General features: G+C 43.3%; 1 protein-coding gene across 2 annotated transcripts in view; it reads right to left on the reverse strand.

Moving 5' to 3' along the window:
• Positions 1–16,257, reverse strand: part of MTHFD1 (methylenetetrahydrofolate dehydrogenase, cyclohydrolase and formyltetrahydrofolate synthetase 1) — a 144,366-nt gene that overhangs the window by 31,651 nt on the left and 96,458 nt on the right. For both annotated transcript variants that reach the window (XM_029598114.1, XM_029598115.1), the window contains exons 19-23: positions 14,341–14,409; positions 12,884–12,995; positions 12,642–12,781; positions 11,459–11,500; positions 232–332 (exon numbers count right to left, since the gene is read on the reverse strand). In XM_029598114.1, coding sequence (XP_029453974.1) covers positions 232–332; positions 11,459–11,500; positions 12,642–12,781; positions 12,884–12,995; positions 14,341–14,409 — 464 coding nt within the window. The remainder of the gene's footprint in view (positions 1–231; positions 333–11,458; positions 11,501–12,641; positions 12,782–12,883; positions 12,996–14,340; positions 14,410–16,257) is intronic.

A 16,257-nucleotide genomic window follows, 5' to 3' on the forward strand; every position in this document is an offset into this window, starting at 1 on the left:
AGAGGGGGGATTGGACAATTCAGAGAGAGATGGGGACAGAGCTGGAGAGAGGAGCATAGCTCAGCTTCCATACAGAGAGAGGGAGAGGGGGTGGAGCTGGAGTGTACAGAGAGGGTGGGGCAACTTTCTTCTTTATCACAGCTAGATGTAACTTCCATCAGTTCTGGCTTGTGGTGCAATGATGGTGCAGTCCAATCCTGGAATCCCCCAACTGGTGGTGCCTTTACTTACTTGAAGGCGTTCACAGCGACCACTACTGGAACACCAAAGATAGCAGCGTTTTCAATCTGTTTGCGTAAGTTACTGCAGCCTTGCTCCAACAGCTCCAGATTCTGCAAGTGGAACAGAGCAAAGACATTCAGTTCAGCACCACGGACGGCTGAGAGACAAACACCAGGACAGTCTGCTGCTACAAGGGAGGGGGAAGGAAAGTGACTGTAACTGGGATGAACACAAGTGGGAGCACTGAGAGGAGAGGATCACCTTGCTGGTGGCTGGAAAGAATCAGTAAGTACTGCTTGGAGAAATTTTTAAAACTCAAACATACTGGGGAGAAGTAAACTATTGGGGTATGTTAGTGTGTTTTGTTTTAAATAGGTAGTCATAAAGGCAGGCTACAGAAGTTTGTGTGTTTGTATTTCCCAACCCTCCTACCCCTAGTCATCCATTAATTTATAGGCAGGTATCACTTTCACACTTAAAAATAAATAATAAATATTAAAAAAAAAAAAATCAGCCTTTTAACTTAAACTCAGAAATTCCCCACACCTTATCAGGAGTTTGATCATTCCCTTGTAGGTCACTACCAGATATATAGTGAATACACTAATACATTTAATTGTATGCATTCCTACTTCCATAGCAACCTAAAGTTTAACTAGGAACTAAACAAATTTAAGATGAAGGCAGCAGTCCAGCAGCAAGAGGGGGGGCCTCCCAGTCTTTTGCATCGAGTGTCACATGTATGATTTCTTTTATCCACCAGTGAGAAACTGTACAAGTCTGTCTCTCAGAGAACGAGTTTGATCTCTGGAGGCTAGAGTGGCAGATCTGGAGGAACTGAGAGACAGAGATATATAGATGAGACCTTTAGGGACATAGTAGCCAAGTCCCAACTCCAGTCTGGCAGCCCTGGAGGAGGAAGTTCTCATGATCGGAGAGCATCAACCTAGTGCAGCAGAAAATGATCCTGTAGCAAGGACCTGCTCTCCAGGTGGTGCACTGTCCTCTCGCACTGAGGATGTCTCCCCCAGGGCTATTGCCCAGGAGGGAAGAGTTAGGTCGGCGGTCATAGTTGGCGATTTGATTATTAGGAATGTAGACAGCTGGGTGGATGGTGGGCATGAGGATCGCCTGGTAACATGCATACCTGGTGCAAAGGTGGCGAACCTCATGTTTCACCTAGATATGATTTTAGACAGTGCTGGGGAGCAGCCGGCTGTCGTGATACATGTGGGCACCAATGACATAGAAAAATGTGGTAGGGAGGTTCTGGAAGCCAAATTTAGGTTTTTAGGTAGAAACCTGAAATCCACAACCTCCAGGGTAGCTTTCTCTTAACTGCTCCCTGTGATATGTGTGCCTAAGTCTGAGACCAACAAGAAGACTATGACTCACCCAGAATCCTCTGCTGCCTTGGCCTGCTTGCAGTTCTGGCCATGGGAACCTTAAATGCCCTATTGACTAATTTGGAGAAATTACAGGAGACATCTGGACAGCAGCAGAAGCTGTCAAAAACTTATGATGGAAAGTCATGGGGGTCACAGAAAAGCAGAAGGAAAAGGTCAGAATCTCACAGGCTAACGTTTCAACTACAGTGGCACCAGTGAAACCAGAGTCTTGGAAACCTCCCTGAGGGTGAAAACCTGTCAGGACAAAAGGACTAACAGAAGATTGATGTGAACATTAGGCAAGTGGGCCTCAATTTGGGAGAGGGATCAGGGTAACTTAGGTTTAATTCATCTTGTTTTAACATGAGAAACTGTGTACATGATACTCCCATAGGTTCATGTAACTTAGGGATTATTGTATGTTTTACCTATAAAAAGCAGCACTGACATACAAAGAAAGACAGAGTAGTACTTTTCCTGGGCATCCAGACAGAGAGAACTGCTGTGACTCTGTACCTCCCAAGGGTACCTGCATTGCTTAGGTGGAACAGTGAGATTAAACTCCTGTAAGTATGCAGGTAAACAGGGACAGGCCTGGCTAGCACCGGGATGGTCGGGGAATACCAGGCAGCTAGGGAACTGGGCAAACCAAATGATCTATAACCAAGAAGAATAAACTGAAGAGGATAGGGCTGTTCAGCTTGGAGAAGGGGGGATATGATGGAGGTCTTTAAGATCATGAGAGATCTTAAATGAGTAGATGTGACTCTGTTATTTATACTTTCGGATAATAGAAGGACTAGGGGGCATTCCATGAAGTTAGCAAGTAGCACATTTAAGACTAATCAGAGAAAATTCTTTTTCACTCAACGCACAATAAAGCTCTGGAATTTTTTGCCAGAGGATGTGGTTAGTGCAGTTAGTGTAGCTGGGTTCAAAAAAAGGTTTGGATAAGTTCTTGGAGGAGACGTCCATTAATTGCAATTAATCAAGTTGACTTAGGGAATAGCCACTGCTATTAATTGCATCAGTAGCATGGGATCTTCTTAGTGTTTGGGTACTTGCCAGGTTCTTGTGGCATGGTTTGGCCTCTGTTGGAAACAGGATGCTGGGCTTGATGGACCCTTGGTCTGACCCAGCATGGCAATTTCTTATATGCAATAAAAAATTAAAATTTGTTTCTACTAAATTTGGTATGGTACCCTTGTGTTCATGGAGAAGCGCCTTTTAGCATGATTTAGCGCTTAACACCTGTTCCACGCGCAGGTCCCCAGAGGCAGGCAGAGCTCTGGAGTCTCAATGCGTGGATAAGATGATGGTAAAAGAAAGAGGGATTCAGTTTTGTAAGGAACTGGGGAACCTTTTCTGAAGAGATGGATTCCACCTTAACCAGGGTAGAACTAGGCTGCTGGTGCTAACCTTTAAAAAGGAGGTAGAGCAGCTTTGAAACTAGATCAAAGGGGAAAGCTGACAGTCGCTCAGAAGTACAAGGTTCGGAGGGAGGTATCTTTGAAGGATACTAATGAAGCATTAGAGTTAGGGCATCCCAACAGAGAGGTTCCAATAATAAGAAAAGTAGTCCAAGTGCCTAAAAATAAAAACTCACCTGAGCTAAAATATTCCAATTTTTCCCTGTCAACTGAAAAGCAGAATGTAAATACAAACAAAAAACACACTTTGAAATGTTTGTATGCTAATGCCAGAAGTCTAAGAATTAAGATGAGAGAATTAGAATGGAAAGCAGTGAATGATGACAGACTTTATTGGCATCTCAGACACATGGTGGAAAGAAGATAACCACAATGGGATAGAGCTATGGTGGCGGGGTGGCACTTTATGTCCAGGAAGGCATAGAATCCAACAGGATAAAGATCCTGCATGGGACTAAATGCACAATTGAATCTTTATGAGTAGAAATCCCTTGTGTGTTGGGAAGAGTATAGTGATAGAAGTACACTATCATCCACCTGGCCAAAATAGTAAGACAGAGTGAAACGCTAAGAGAAATCAGGGAAGCTAACCAAATAGGTAGTGCAGTAATGTGAGATTTCAATTACCCCAAATTGACTGGGTAAATGTAACATCAGGGCTTGATAGAGAGATAAAGTTCCTGGATGGAATAAATGACAGTTTTATAGAGCAATTGGTTCAGGAACCAAAGAGGGAGAAATTTTAGATCTAATTCTCAGTGCAGCACATGATTTGGTGACAGAGGTAACTGTGGTGGGGCCGCTTGGCAATAGTGATCATAATATGATCAAATTTGAATTAATGACTGGAAGGGGGACAGTAAGTATATCCACAGCTCTAGTGCTAAACGTTCAAAAGGGAAACTTTGATAAAATGAGAAAAATAGTTAGAAAAAAAACCTGAAAGGTGAAGCTACAAAGGTTAAGAGTGTGCAACAGGCGTGGACATTGTTAAATACCATCCTAGAAACACAGTCCAGATGTATTCCACGCATTAAGAAAGGTGAAAGGAAGGCAAAATGATTTCCAGCATGGTTAAAAGATGAGGTGAAAGAGGCTATTTTAGCTAAAAGATCTTCATTCAACTGAAATTCAACTGAAATTCAACTATGAATGCCTCCGATTTAAGACTAAGAATTTGCCTGCTGTTTTTTGTACTTTGAACTCTCCTATCTGTGTATATAGTTGGTTTACTCATATTGAGTTATATTTATAGCTAGTTTTCACCCCCCTGTTTAATGTACTCTATTGGTTATATGTAAGGGCCCCGCCCAAAAGTTAATCTTGTTCCGCTGTTATATGTAAGGGCTCTGCCCAAATGTTTTTGTTTTTTGTAAACCGATGCGATGTGTCAACGGATGTCGGTATAAAAGAGACCTTAAATAAATAAATAAATAAATAAATAAATATCCGAAGCAGAAAGCCTGTGAGGGAGTCAGTTGGACCGTTGGATGATCAAGGCATTAAAGGAGCACTCAAAGAAGATAAGGCCATTGTGGAAAGACTAAACAATTTATTTGCTTCAGTACTGAAGAGGATGTTGGAGAGTTACCCGTTCCAGAGAAGGTTTTCATGGGTGATGATTCAGATCAACTAAACCACATCATGGTGAACCTGGAAGATGTGGTAGGCCTGACTGACAAACTGAAGAGTAGTAAATCACCTGGACCAGATGGTATACACACCAGGGTTCTGAAAGATCTAAAAAATGAAATTTCAGACCTATTTCAATTAATTTGTAACCTATCATTAAAATCATACAATGACCCAAAGACTGGAAGATGGCCAATGTAAATCCTATATTTAAAAAGGGCTCCAGGTGTGATCCGGGAAACTATATACCGGTAAGCCTGACTTCAGTGCTGGAAAAAATAATGGAAACTGTTATAAAGAATAAAATCACAAAACATTTAGACAGACATGGTTTGATAGGACACAGCAAACATGGATTTACCAAAGGGAAGTCTTGCTTCACAAATCTACATTTTTTGAAGGGGTGAATAAACATATGGACAAAGGTGAACCAGTAGATGTGGTGTATTTGGATTTTCAGAAGACATTCAACAAAGTCCTGCATGAGAGGCTTCTAAGCAAACTAAGAGTCATGGAATAGGAGGCAATGTCCTTTTGTGGATTGCAAGATGGTTAAAAGAAAGGAAACAAGAGAGTAGGATTAAATGGTCAGTTTTTATAGTGGAAAAAGGTAAATAGTGGAGTGCCTCAGTGACCAGTGCTTTTTAATATATTTATAAATGATCTGGAAAGGGGTAAGACGAATGAGGTGTTCAAATTTGCAGATGACACAAAATTATGCAGACTAGTTAGATTTCAAATGGATTGTAATGAATTGGGCTTCCAAATGGCAGATGAAGTTTAATATGGACAAGTGCATAGTGATGCATATAGGGAGAACTAACCCTTGCTGTAGTTACTATCCAGGAAAGAGATCTAGGCGTCACAATGAATACTCAGTGTGCTGTGGTGCTCAGTGTGCTGTGGTGTTCAAAAAAGAAAACAGAATGTTAGGAATTATTAGGAAGATAATGGCAAATAAAATGGAGGAGGTCATAATGACTATCACTCCATAGTGAGACTGCACCTTGAATACTGCGTGCAATTCTGGTCACTACATCTCAAAAAGGATATAGCTGCACTGGAGAAAGTGCAGAGAAGGGCAACCAAAATGATAAGAACATATGAACTTGCCATACTGGGCAGACCAAGGGTCCATCAAGCCCAGCATCCTGTTTCCAACAGTGGCCAAGCCAGGCTACAAGTACCTGGCAAGTACCAAAACACTAAGTAGGTCCCATGCTACTGATGCCAGTAATAGCAATGGCCATGTAAGACAACTTGATTAATAGCAGTTAATGGACTTCTCCTCCAAGAACTTATCCAAACCTTTTTTAAACCCAGCTACACTAACTGCTGTAACCACATATTCTGGCAACAAATTCTAGAGCTTAATTGTGTGTTGAGTGAAAAATAATTTTCTCCATTTAATTTTACATGTGCTACTTGCTAACTTCATGGAGTGCCCCCTAGTCCTTCTATTATCTGAAAGAGTAAATAACCGATTCATTTTACCCGTTCTAGACCTTTCATGATTTTGAAGACCTCTATCATATCCCCGCTCAGCCATCTCCTCTCCACGCTGAACAGCCCTAACGTATTTACCTTTCCTCATGGGGGAGCTATTCCATCCCCTTTATCACTGGGGCATGAAATGGCTGCCCCCTATGAGGAAAGGCTAATGAAGTTAGGACTGTTCAGTCTGGAGAAGAGATGATAGAAGTCTACAAAATCATGAAATGACTTGAACAAGTTAATGTAAATCAGTTATTTACTCTCTCAGATAATAGAAGGACTAGGGGACACTCCATGAAGTTAGCAAGTAGCTCATTTAAAACAAATCAAAGGAAATTCTTTTTCACTCAACACATAGTTAAGCTCTGGAATTCATTGCCAGAGGATGTGGTTACAGCAGTTAGTGTAATTGGGTTTAAAAAAGGTTTGGATAAGTTCCTAGAGGTTAAATCCATAAACTGCTATTGCAGTAATTAATAAGCAATATTAGCTTTTGATTTATTGAATGTTTGGGTACTTGCCAGGTACTTGTGATTTGGATTGGCCACTGTTGGAAACAGGATACTGAGCTTGATGGACCCTTGGTGTGATCCAGTATGGCATATCTTATGTTCTTAAGCATTTTATTTGTTCTTGTGTCTACAGTTTGCTTCTGTCAACCACAAAAAAAAAAAAAAAAAAAAAAAAAGACTACAGCCCACGGAGTTTCAAAATTGCCTTAAAAACACACTAATTAATTTGAGGGAGGTCTGATAGGTTCAAAAAACTGTTCACTTCAGTAATTACATTATTTAAAATACCTAAAAAAACAACCCTTCCCCCACACAATTTGATCCCAAATTAAACTAAGCTGTTCTTTGCTTTGTATTTACCAAAAAGATATTCCCAGTGTATGGCTGGATCCCTTGTGTTTAACAACCTTAGTGTCCAGCTAGGGAAGCACTTTAACCTTATTAGGATAACTTTTCACAGTTTTGCCAGGAACTTTCCCCTTTAATCAGAGAAGTCACTGGCAGGGTAGGAGGAATGGTCTAAGCTAGATCTTAGTTTTCAGTTCGTGCCCCAACACTTAAACAGGAGAGGCCAACTCTGATCCTGAAGAGTCACAACAAGGCCTGGTTTTCAGGATATCTGGCACAAATATGTACGAGATAGATTTGCATGTAATGGAATCAAGGCATTCAAATCTCTTTCATACATAATCATGGCAGATATCCTGAAAACCAGGACGGGGTGTGGCTCTTCAGGACCAGAGTTGGCCACCTCTGCCTTAAAACCTGGAACCAAACCTTGAATATTGCTCTTATTTGCTGTTCAGGATGCTAAAATGTGTTGCACTCCAGACCGGGAACTCATTATAGAGGTTCGGAACAATGGTAAAGGTTGCACGGGGGCCTGACCAGAGCCTGCCTTTAGGCTTCCATTCAGACCCTCCGACAGGGGGGCCAAGCTGGGAGCTAGGCTTCCTTTGCATAAGAGAAGCTGGACAAAGTTGGAAGAACAGAGCTATAATTTGTTCACATTCGTTTGCTCCCTCCATAAACATCCATGGAAACAGTAAGAGAAGTTTGAAACAAAACTAGTAACTCCTGGAGGAATTCTCATGTTCTTCCTTTACACCTCTCCTTACAGCAAGTGTGAAATGTCATTAGCACCGAATGTCACCACACATTGTGAAAAATCAGAATGTGCATTAATTAGGTTTCACAGCTCCTCACGTTACAAGACCATGTGGGATACAAGCTCCAGAAAACTAAAAGGTGGGGGAGACTGCAAGTATCGGCATCCTCGGCTGACAGTAAGTTATGTGCTTACTTGTTTTGAGGACAAGGTCTAAGTCCAAGGAGAACGCAGATGGATTAACGCAGTGGTTCTCAGCCTCTTTTCTATTGGGACACACCTGGCAGATAATGCTTATTACATGCATGACACACTGAACACGCGACCATCACGGGGCTAAATGTAAACATGTACCATAGGAACCTGCCCCTCCCCAATCCCCAAACAATGGATGCAGAGCTGAACTAGGATATTTCAAATACAACTCGCTAGTTAAAAAAAGATATTCTGATTCTGGTGCTATCTCAGTAACTGAAAAACAAACTCCTTTACTACCAGGCGCATTGTCAATTACAACAACTGAAAAGAAACACTCGGCACATGTGTAGGAAACCTTCCATACCATTGCAACACTAATTCAAAAAATGCAAACAGCAATAGCCCTTCCTATGAAAAGGCAGCAGTGCAGCACCAATGCAGGTCCTATTGAGAATGAGAAAGCACAAAGAAGACTGATACAAATCCCTACCTTCTAATAAAATACCTCACCTCAATCACACAAAGATCTGACCTTCACCAGATATAGAATAAAATACCACAAATTACAAATGTGGAGACAAAAACTGGAATGGAAACTTCAAAAAGCCACTCTCTGCATACAGTGCAAAACTGGAGAGCTAGAAACAGAAATAAATATCATCCTACACTAAGCAAAGTACAAAGGTAGAAGAAATGCAGATTCCCAAAACTGACATATTATGGCTCTTGCACCCCCATCACTCCCCTTCCATGCCTCCATCCTCCTCACTTTCCCAATTACTGCCTTTCAATCATCCACTGACACTTATATCCCTGCCCAGCATTCCTGACCCCTCATCCTCTTCCCTGTGCTCCCTCTCGCCCCTGCTTGACTCTCCCAGCCTTCATCCCATCTCCCTGCCTGCCCAGCTACCCCGACCAGTTTCCCACCCCTTCCTGCTCAGCAGCCCCCTCACTCCCTTCTCCATTCCATGTCATCTTCCCAGCATCCCCCCATCCTCCTTTCCCCCACCCTCCATAGGGTGAAGAGGTCAGCAGCAGCATCACTCCCAGACTCAGCAGGGGAAGATAAAGTTTGCGTCCCATCAGGCCCAGAACAGCAGGAGCTGGCAATGTCTCATTCTCATCTGGGAGAGGAAACAGTCTCCCACTGGGCCAGAAAGAACGGAAGGAAGTGAGAGCATCCTCCCATCAGACCCAATGTAAGAATAATGTCAACCAACTCCCACCCGGGCTGAAAAGGAGGCAGCCATCTGCTGGCCCTGCGACACACCTCCCAGGACCTTGCGACACACCAGTGTCCCAACACATCTGTTGAGAACCACTGGATTAACACATTCATATGCATGAGAAAACCAACCACCCAAACAACCCAAAACCACAGCAGTGACAACAGCCAGGGCCACTCTTTGTTATCAGCCACTCTCACAACCTTTGCAATTTTAATTCCCAACCGTTATGACTTTCACTCGAGCATGGACCCAAAAGGGAAGGGGACATCGGCTGCTACAGAGCTCAGGAAAAAACCCAGTTAATTGGGCACATCAGTCATAAAGGTTACTTTGAAAAATGAAGCTTCTGATTGCTTGTGTTTGACTGCCCTGGAAACTCACAACATACCACTTCATTTAATAGATTTCAATAAAGAACGACCCCATATTCAGTTACTACACAGTAAGAATAAGCTGAAAAGCTCAAAAAGGATCTTTCTTGGACCGATGCTATGAGATCACGATCATCATAGGGTCTGATGAAATCCGTGCTTGATGGACGTAGTCTAAAGATCTACAAACCGGTCTAGTGATCTATGATTAGAGGAACTGCTTCATTCTGCCACATTAAATCCCTTCTCTAATCTGCAGCTCAATGAGATCCAGTTCTGTTCTCTGGAGATCTGTTTTATCCTCAGAATCCAATTCCTGTTCACCAGCTCACAGCCCCCGTCACCGAAAGAATGACAATCCCTACCGGCCAGGTTTAACAGCCACATCACGAAAGCCCTAAAAGAAGCGCACTTTTTCTCTCTGGCCACAGGAGGTAGCTGAGGTTATGGTAAGCCTGAGGATGGGGTGGTAAGAAGTAACCATGGTGGCTGGCACAAGGCCATTCTGCAGAATCCAGCTGTGGGCTGCAGAGCACAGGGTGGCTAGAGCCTGGCAGTGTAGGTGGCTGGGATGGGAAGATCTCATTCAATGCCAACATTTACAAAGGGCACTGGATTGTCGACAGAAAAACAAGCAGCTCATAAAACTTGTTTTAAACATTCATGGTATAAGCGTACAAGCACACAAAAAGGTTGGTCTTTGACTATTTTAAGCTGAATAGCACTTTATGGCCATGGCATTCACAGGTCAGGTTTTCAGGACATCCCCAATGAATATGCATGAGAGATCTGCATCCACATCTCTCTCATGTATATTCATTCGGAGTATCCTGAAAGCCTGACCTGTTTGCAGCCCTTGAGGATGGCAGTAAATATAGCACTGTTTTGAGGAGAGGCAAAAAAACGTAATCAGGATATTTTCCAGAACCCTGCATCTAGCACTCTTTCTACACCCCCTTATCGCAGGTTTTATCAACCTAGTCAGTCCGATTTTTAGGATATCCACAAAGAGTACGCATGAGAAAGATGTGCATGCACTGCCTCCACTGTATGCAGATTCCCTGTGGATATTCTGAAAGCCCGACCTGCTAGGTGCGTCCTGAGAACTGGGTTGAGAACCCATTCACGTCTTTTCTGCACTGACCAGGTCACTGTGATTCTGGCCTTCTCTTTAGGACTCTGAAAATAATTTTCTGCATGCATGGCTATTGCATATGCCAAACCCATTTCCAATTTCTTCAGGACTTGAACAAGCCGACTGACTGGACTGTCACAGTAACGAGAACCAACGCAATGGACAATTGCCATCTGCAGGTACTCTACAGCTATTCCCGTTTTCATTTTGGTTTCTATGTACATATATATATTTTTTTTTAAATGAAGCAGATATTGACAGGTAGCAAGTTTCCTCATTCTTAGCCATCAGTGGGCCACGATGTTCTCCACTCCCCTCCCAATAAACTCATTTGAAATTAAGAGACTTGTCCATACAGCCATGTAATGTTCAGACTCCCTGGAACTGCCCTGGGCAAGCCAGAATCTGTACGTGTCTAGCTTTCAGTGTCAGCTTTTCATTTTCATGCGACTCCCACAGATTTCCACTCAGCCTAGGTCACAGACGACTGCGCGCTTAGCAAAGTTTCTCCTCCCGATGCCAGACTAGGCCTCCAGCGCTCGTTCTGAAGTTTCTAGGTCTCTGCTACTCTCCTCACACAGAGCTTTTTCCTTGCTAAAACATGAGCAAATACAATTGTTCATTCCCTGATTTAATTGTAAGTCTCTGAGGAAGGGAGGAGGGGACTGAAGCTTGCATTCAATTCTAGAGGGTTCTTCTTTTGTCTGAATTTGCAAGGCATGCAATCTACATTTACCTCCGCAGTGTATTCCTTTGGCAGTGGTACTCCAGCCGTGACCTGTTCCAAAAAAAAAAAAAACCAAACAAACAGAAATAAATATACAAAAATAAAGGGTATGCCCGCTCTTTATGCCACAGCTTCACTTCAAATGATAAAGATCCAAATATATTTTTAATCACGCTCCTCTTAGAAATGGAAGCGTTGCTAAGATGTTGGCTGTAGTACTGAGCAGAGGGAAAGCAGCTGCTCTGTGTGGTGGGGGGGAGGGAAAGGGAGGCAATCAGCCCAAGCTGCCGATCAGACAAAATCAAGGAAATTTTTTTTTTCTGAAAACAAGACCTTGCTGAAAAAACCAATACCAGAAGTTCAAAATGAAACTGCTCTATCTGGATTTTCACTTTCAAAAGAAGAAGTTAGGATTATAAATCCTTGGGTGGTAAATAGAGACTGCTCTGAATGTTTAAGCAGCATTTCCATCTGGACAGAGAAAGGTAGGGCACATACTTTAAAGTACTTCTCTGCCCACAGACCATCCTCTCATCACAGGGGCTCAGGGAGACACAAAGTGCATCCATTTAAAAAACCCCAATCCTTTGGAGTTGCTTCTTGCTGGCTAAATTGTACACGTTTCCCTCTGACCGGTGAGCAGCTGTGACACAGATACCTTCGTTTTGTTCTTCCCATGGCGGGCTGCAGCCCAATTGGAGCAGAGGTGAGATACTGAACTGGCCTCAGTGTATTACAATACCATTATCCACAGAAATGCACCGAAGACTGACTAAATCTGTCCCAGGCATCATGCTCTGGAAGGCTAAGCACCTTGAATCTCCAACCACAAACAGTGCAATTTAGTATTTCTGCAGCTGAAGTTCTATTATATTTAATATGAACACAGCAGACCTCAGGAGTCCTAAAGACAAGAGGACATGTATTAAAGCAGCAGCAAAACCAACGACAGCCTCAACTGGGTCTCACAACATGCAAGCCAGCTCGGAGCTGGTGAATTTCTCTTCCCAGTCACCCAATTAATACAACGCCAAGTTTCATACTCACTTGACGTGTCTTAAAACAAGCTCAGAGTATCAAGGTGCACCATCTCCCATGACATTTCAGCAATTCCATTTATTTAAGTTACATTATTAATGTATTATTATTATGAATCGCGTGCTCAGAGAAGATTTACACAGATCGTACTTACGGTTGGCCCACCGCCATGCATTTTAAGGGCTCTTATGGTAGCAACCAGCACCACCACATGAGGACGCAATCCCGAATATCTACACTTGATGTCGAAAAATTTTTCCATTCCAATATCTGCTCCAAATCCTGCTTCGGTTACTGTAGACAGAATAAAAAGAGTAAGTGAACACCCAGCCCAAAGCGGAGCCACTGTTTGTAGGCTAGGAAGCATAATTTAATAGAGAGAGAACAAACACTTGCCAACAAAGCCTTCTGAGCCAACTAGCTTCAGCGCAATTTTGTCTGCTAAGATAGAAGAGTTGCCATGTGCAATATTGGCAAAAGGTCCTGCATGAACAAACACTGGATTTCCCTGTAAAAGAGGAATAATGGATCAAATTACGTGCACACCGTGGAATAAGGCAAAAAAAAAAAAGCAACTTTCATTAAGCCAATATCATAGACCAAGACGTGTGGCTACGAGCTCCAGACGACCTTTGACAGCAGACAAGCTCGATGTAATCAGCTGCTCTGTGCTCTGCCCAGTTTTCAGGAAGATGCCAACGGTAGAGTTAAAAAATTGCACATTCATAGTTTTCATATAGAAGAGTCAACCATGTCTTCTACTCCTTCGACAATGGTGAGGCAACAGTAAAAGCTTTCAACCTACTCCACTATTCACTGGAAAAATGAACACCATGAAAACAGGTGCTTAGACCAGAATGTTGGCAACAATTCTTTTTGGCGGGTGTTGACGCCTCTCCCTCCTGCAACACTTCCTTTATAGATGGTGGAGGGAGGGAGGGCAGACAGCCTCAGATCTCTGCTCCTACTCTCCCCACCCCGGATTCCCAATCCATGGACTGCATGGCAGCGCTGGCATGTTCAGAAGCAGGAAATGTGAACGGATCAGAACTAAGTCAGCGCAGGCTTAAAGGCTCCACCCTTTCTTGGTTTCCACGTGGGAGGTGAGACGAGGCATGGGAACACACACTGGCATAGTCCTCTGGCTGCGCTCACTTTCTACAGCTTAATTTGCTGTCATGTTGTCCACAAGAGAGATCAGAGGGTCCAGTGGGGGGACTAGGGAGGCTGATTAGAGGTCTAAAGGTTCTCTGCTGTGGCATGCTGACAAATGCTCTTGCATGCCAAATATTTATTATTTTTATTATGTGAATTGTTTTATTGTATTTTTGAAATGTGGTTGTGCACTCTCCCAGTCAGCATTCACTGTGGTTACGGTACATAAAAGATTGAAAAAACAAATAAATATTTATTTTTAAAGTTTGTATACCACATCAAAAATTCAAAAAAAGACAGCTACAGAAATTAAAATAAGTAGAATAACTAACTACAATAGAGCAAAACTTAATAAGTTCAATGTTTATTAGTGCAAACTAAATGAAAAAATAACAGAACACCAAAAGCTTCTCTACAAAGGTGAGCACGTGTGCCTGGGGTTTGCAGAGCTCACAAGGAACTGTTTCTGAAATACTTCAAGTTTCTCTTTACCAGGCCCAGTTGTGCTCAGGTCTATGCATCGGTTGTGCCTCTAATATTCAGACAAATGTTAGAGGAGGCCTCAGGGATGACAGCTGGGTACATATCGGGTACCCCCTGCCAATAAAGTAAGATCACCAACCCTCCATACACCCCCCCCCCCCCGTGTGCTGAATGAGATGCACCATCCATTCAGGAGAGAACAAACAAACCCTCACCTCCAATGTCTGCATGAGGTTTGGCTTTACTGCGTCCTTCATTAGTACAGTCAGAGCACCGCTGACTCCCTGCAAAAATGAACACAGGAGAATTTATGGAACTGGTATTAGAAGAAACCCATTCAGAGTCACATTCTCAGGGCTGTTCCAGCCCAACAGTCGAGATGAAGTCAGCTTGAACAGTAATCCCCAGCATCCTGGAAAGCAACAGCAAGGGGGCTACTACAAGTCCATTCCAATGGACGTCTAACACAGGACTCCACAGATGTCACCAACGACATGTACCCAAAAAAAACTCTTCTCCTTGTTAGCTGCTTTGTTTATTCAACTTGGTCCATTGTTGGAAACAGGATACCCGGCTTGATGACTCAGTATGGCAAGTCTTATATTCTTAAGCGTTATAAAAAATCTTAAATAAAAAAACATTATAAAAAATATATTATTCCCATAAAAAAAAAGGGAGTACATGAGCCAGCTCTAAGCACCCATCTGCAAAGAGAAACTTGGAGGCTCTCTTGATTTCCTGTTTCATGACAAAGTTTCATTTCATCTGGTTTCAGCGTATTCATGTCTGCCTCCATAAGGCCAATTTTCAAAGCTATATAATGGCCAGTTTGCCCTCCTCAGTCCAGGTAAAAAGTGTGCCTGGGCTTCCACAGCACATGCACTTTTAGATGGACTGAGAGGTGATATTCCTGGTGGGGGAGATGCTAGGAAGGTTACGTTAGCTAGGAAGGGAGGAAAACCCACACCTGTACAATTATATTTTCACTGCTACCAATTGGGCCGATGCAGTCAAAGGCGCTCAGGCCGAGCGTACCGTTAGCCCCATTTGGACGCACGTTTGACGCGCCATTATTACCCTTTATACAGTAAGGGGTAATAGTGCGTGGAAAACGCACGTCTACCCCCCCCCCCCAAAATAATAGCGCCCGCAACATATAAATGCATGTTGATGGGCCTATTAGTTAGTCCCGCAAGATACAGAAAGTAAAATGTGCAGCCAAGCTGCACATTTTACTTTCAGAAATTAACGTCTGCCAAAGGCAGGCATTAATTTTAGCCAGCACCGGGAAAGTGTACAGAAAAGCAGAAAACACTGCTTTTCTGTACATCCTCTGACTTGATATCATAGCGATATTAAGTCGGAGGCCCCCCAAAAAAGAAAATTAAAAAAAAAATAAATAAATTTAAAATCTGCCTGCAGCCCATGGGTTGGAAGACTGACACTCAATTTTGCCAGCATCCGTTTTCCGAACCCGTGGCTGTCAGTGGGTTTGAGAACAGATGCTGGTAAAATTGCGCGTTGGCTGTCGAACCCGCTGACAGCTGCTGCTTCTGTCAAAAAGGAGGCGCTAGGGATGCGCTAGTGTCCCTAGCGCCTCCTTTTACCATGGGCCCTAATTTGCATATCTTTACTTACTGAATCGCGCGCCCAGGAGAGTGGCCTGGGTGCTAGTACAGTAAGACGCTAGCCCGCTCTCCCGCACGTCTTACTGTATCGGCCCGAATGTGATACCCCAGCCCAGCTGGCTGCGCAAGCAGCAGGTGCAAAGTTTACACTGCACACTAGCCTTTTCAAGTTGAAAAGAAGCTACAACAGAAGCACATTAGAAGTGTGTGCGGACATCGAAACTACGTGAGCTACTCAAAGTCGCTGCCAGAACTTTCAGCGCTGTTAGGGGTCTCAGTATTTGGTTTATAGTGGAGGACATTTTCTGCTGCTCTGCACTTCCCACTCAGCTTCGTCCGGTAAAGCCTGCACCTGTACGTGCACACACACCTGAGGCCACGACGGGGAGCATGAGCACATACTAGCACTCACAGTGATGGCTAGCATCTCTCCTGCAAAGGCTTTTGCCCTCTCCTCTGCCACCCCGCTTGACTTGGCACCTTAAACTTGCTCTGAGTCACTGT

Source organism: Rhinatrema bivittatum, chromosome 4, assembly GCF_901001135.1.
Source record: "Rhinatrema bivittatum chromosome 4, aRhiBiv1.1, whole genome shotgun sequence".
NCBI classification, from domain to species: domain Eukaryota; kingdom Metazoa; phylum Chordata; class Amphibia; order Gymnophiona; family Rhinatrematidae; genus Rhinatrema; species Rhinatrema bivittatum.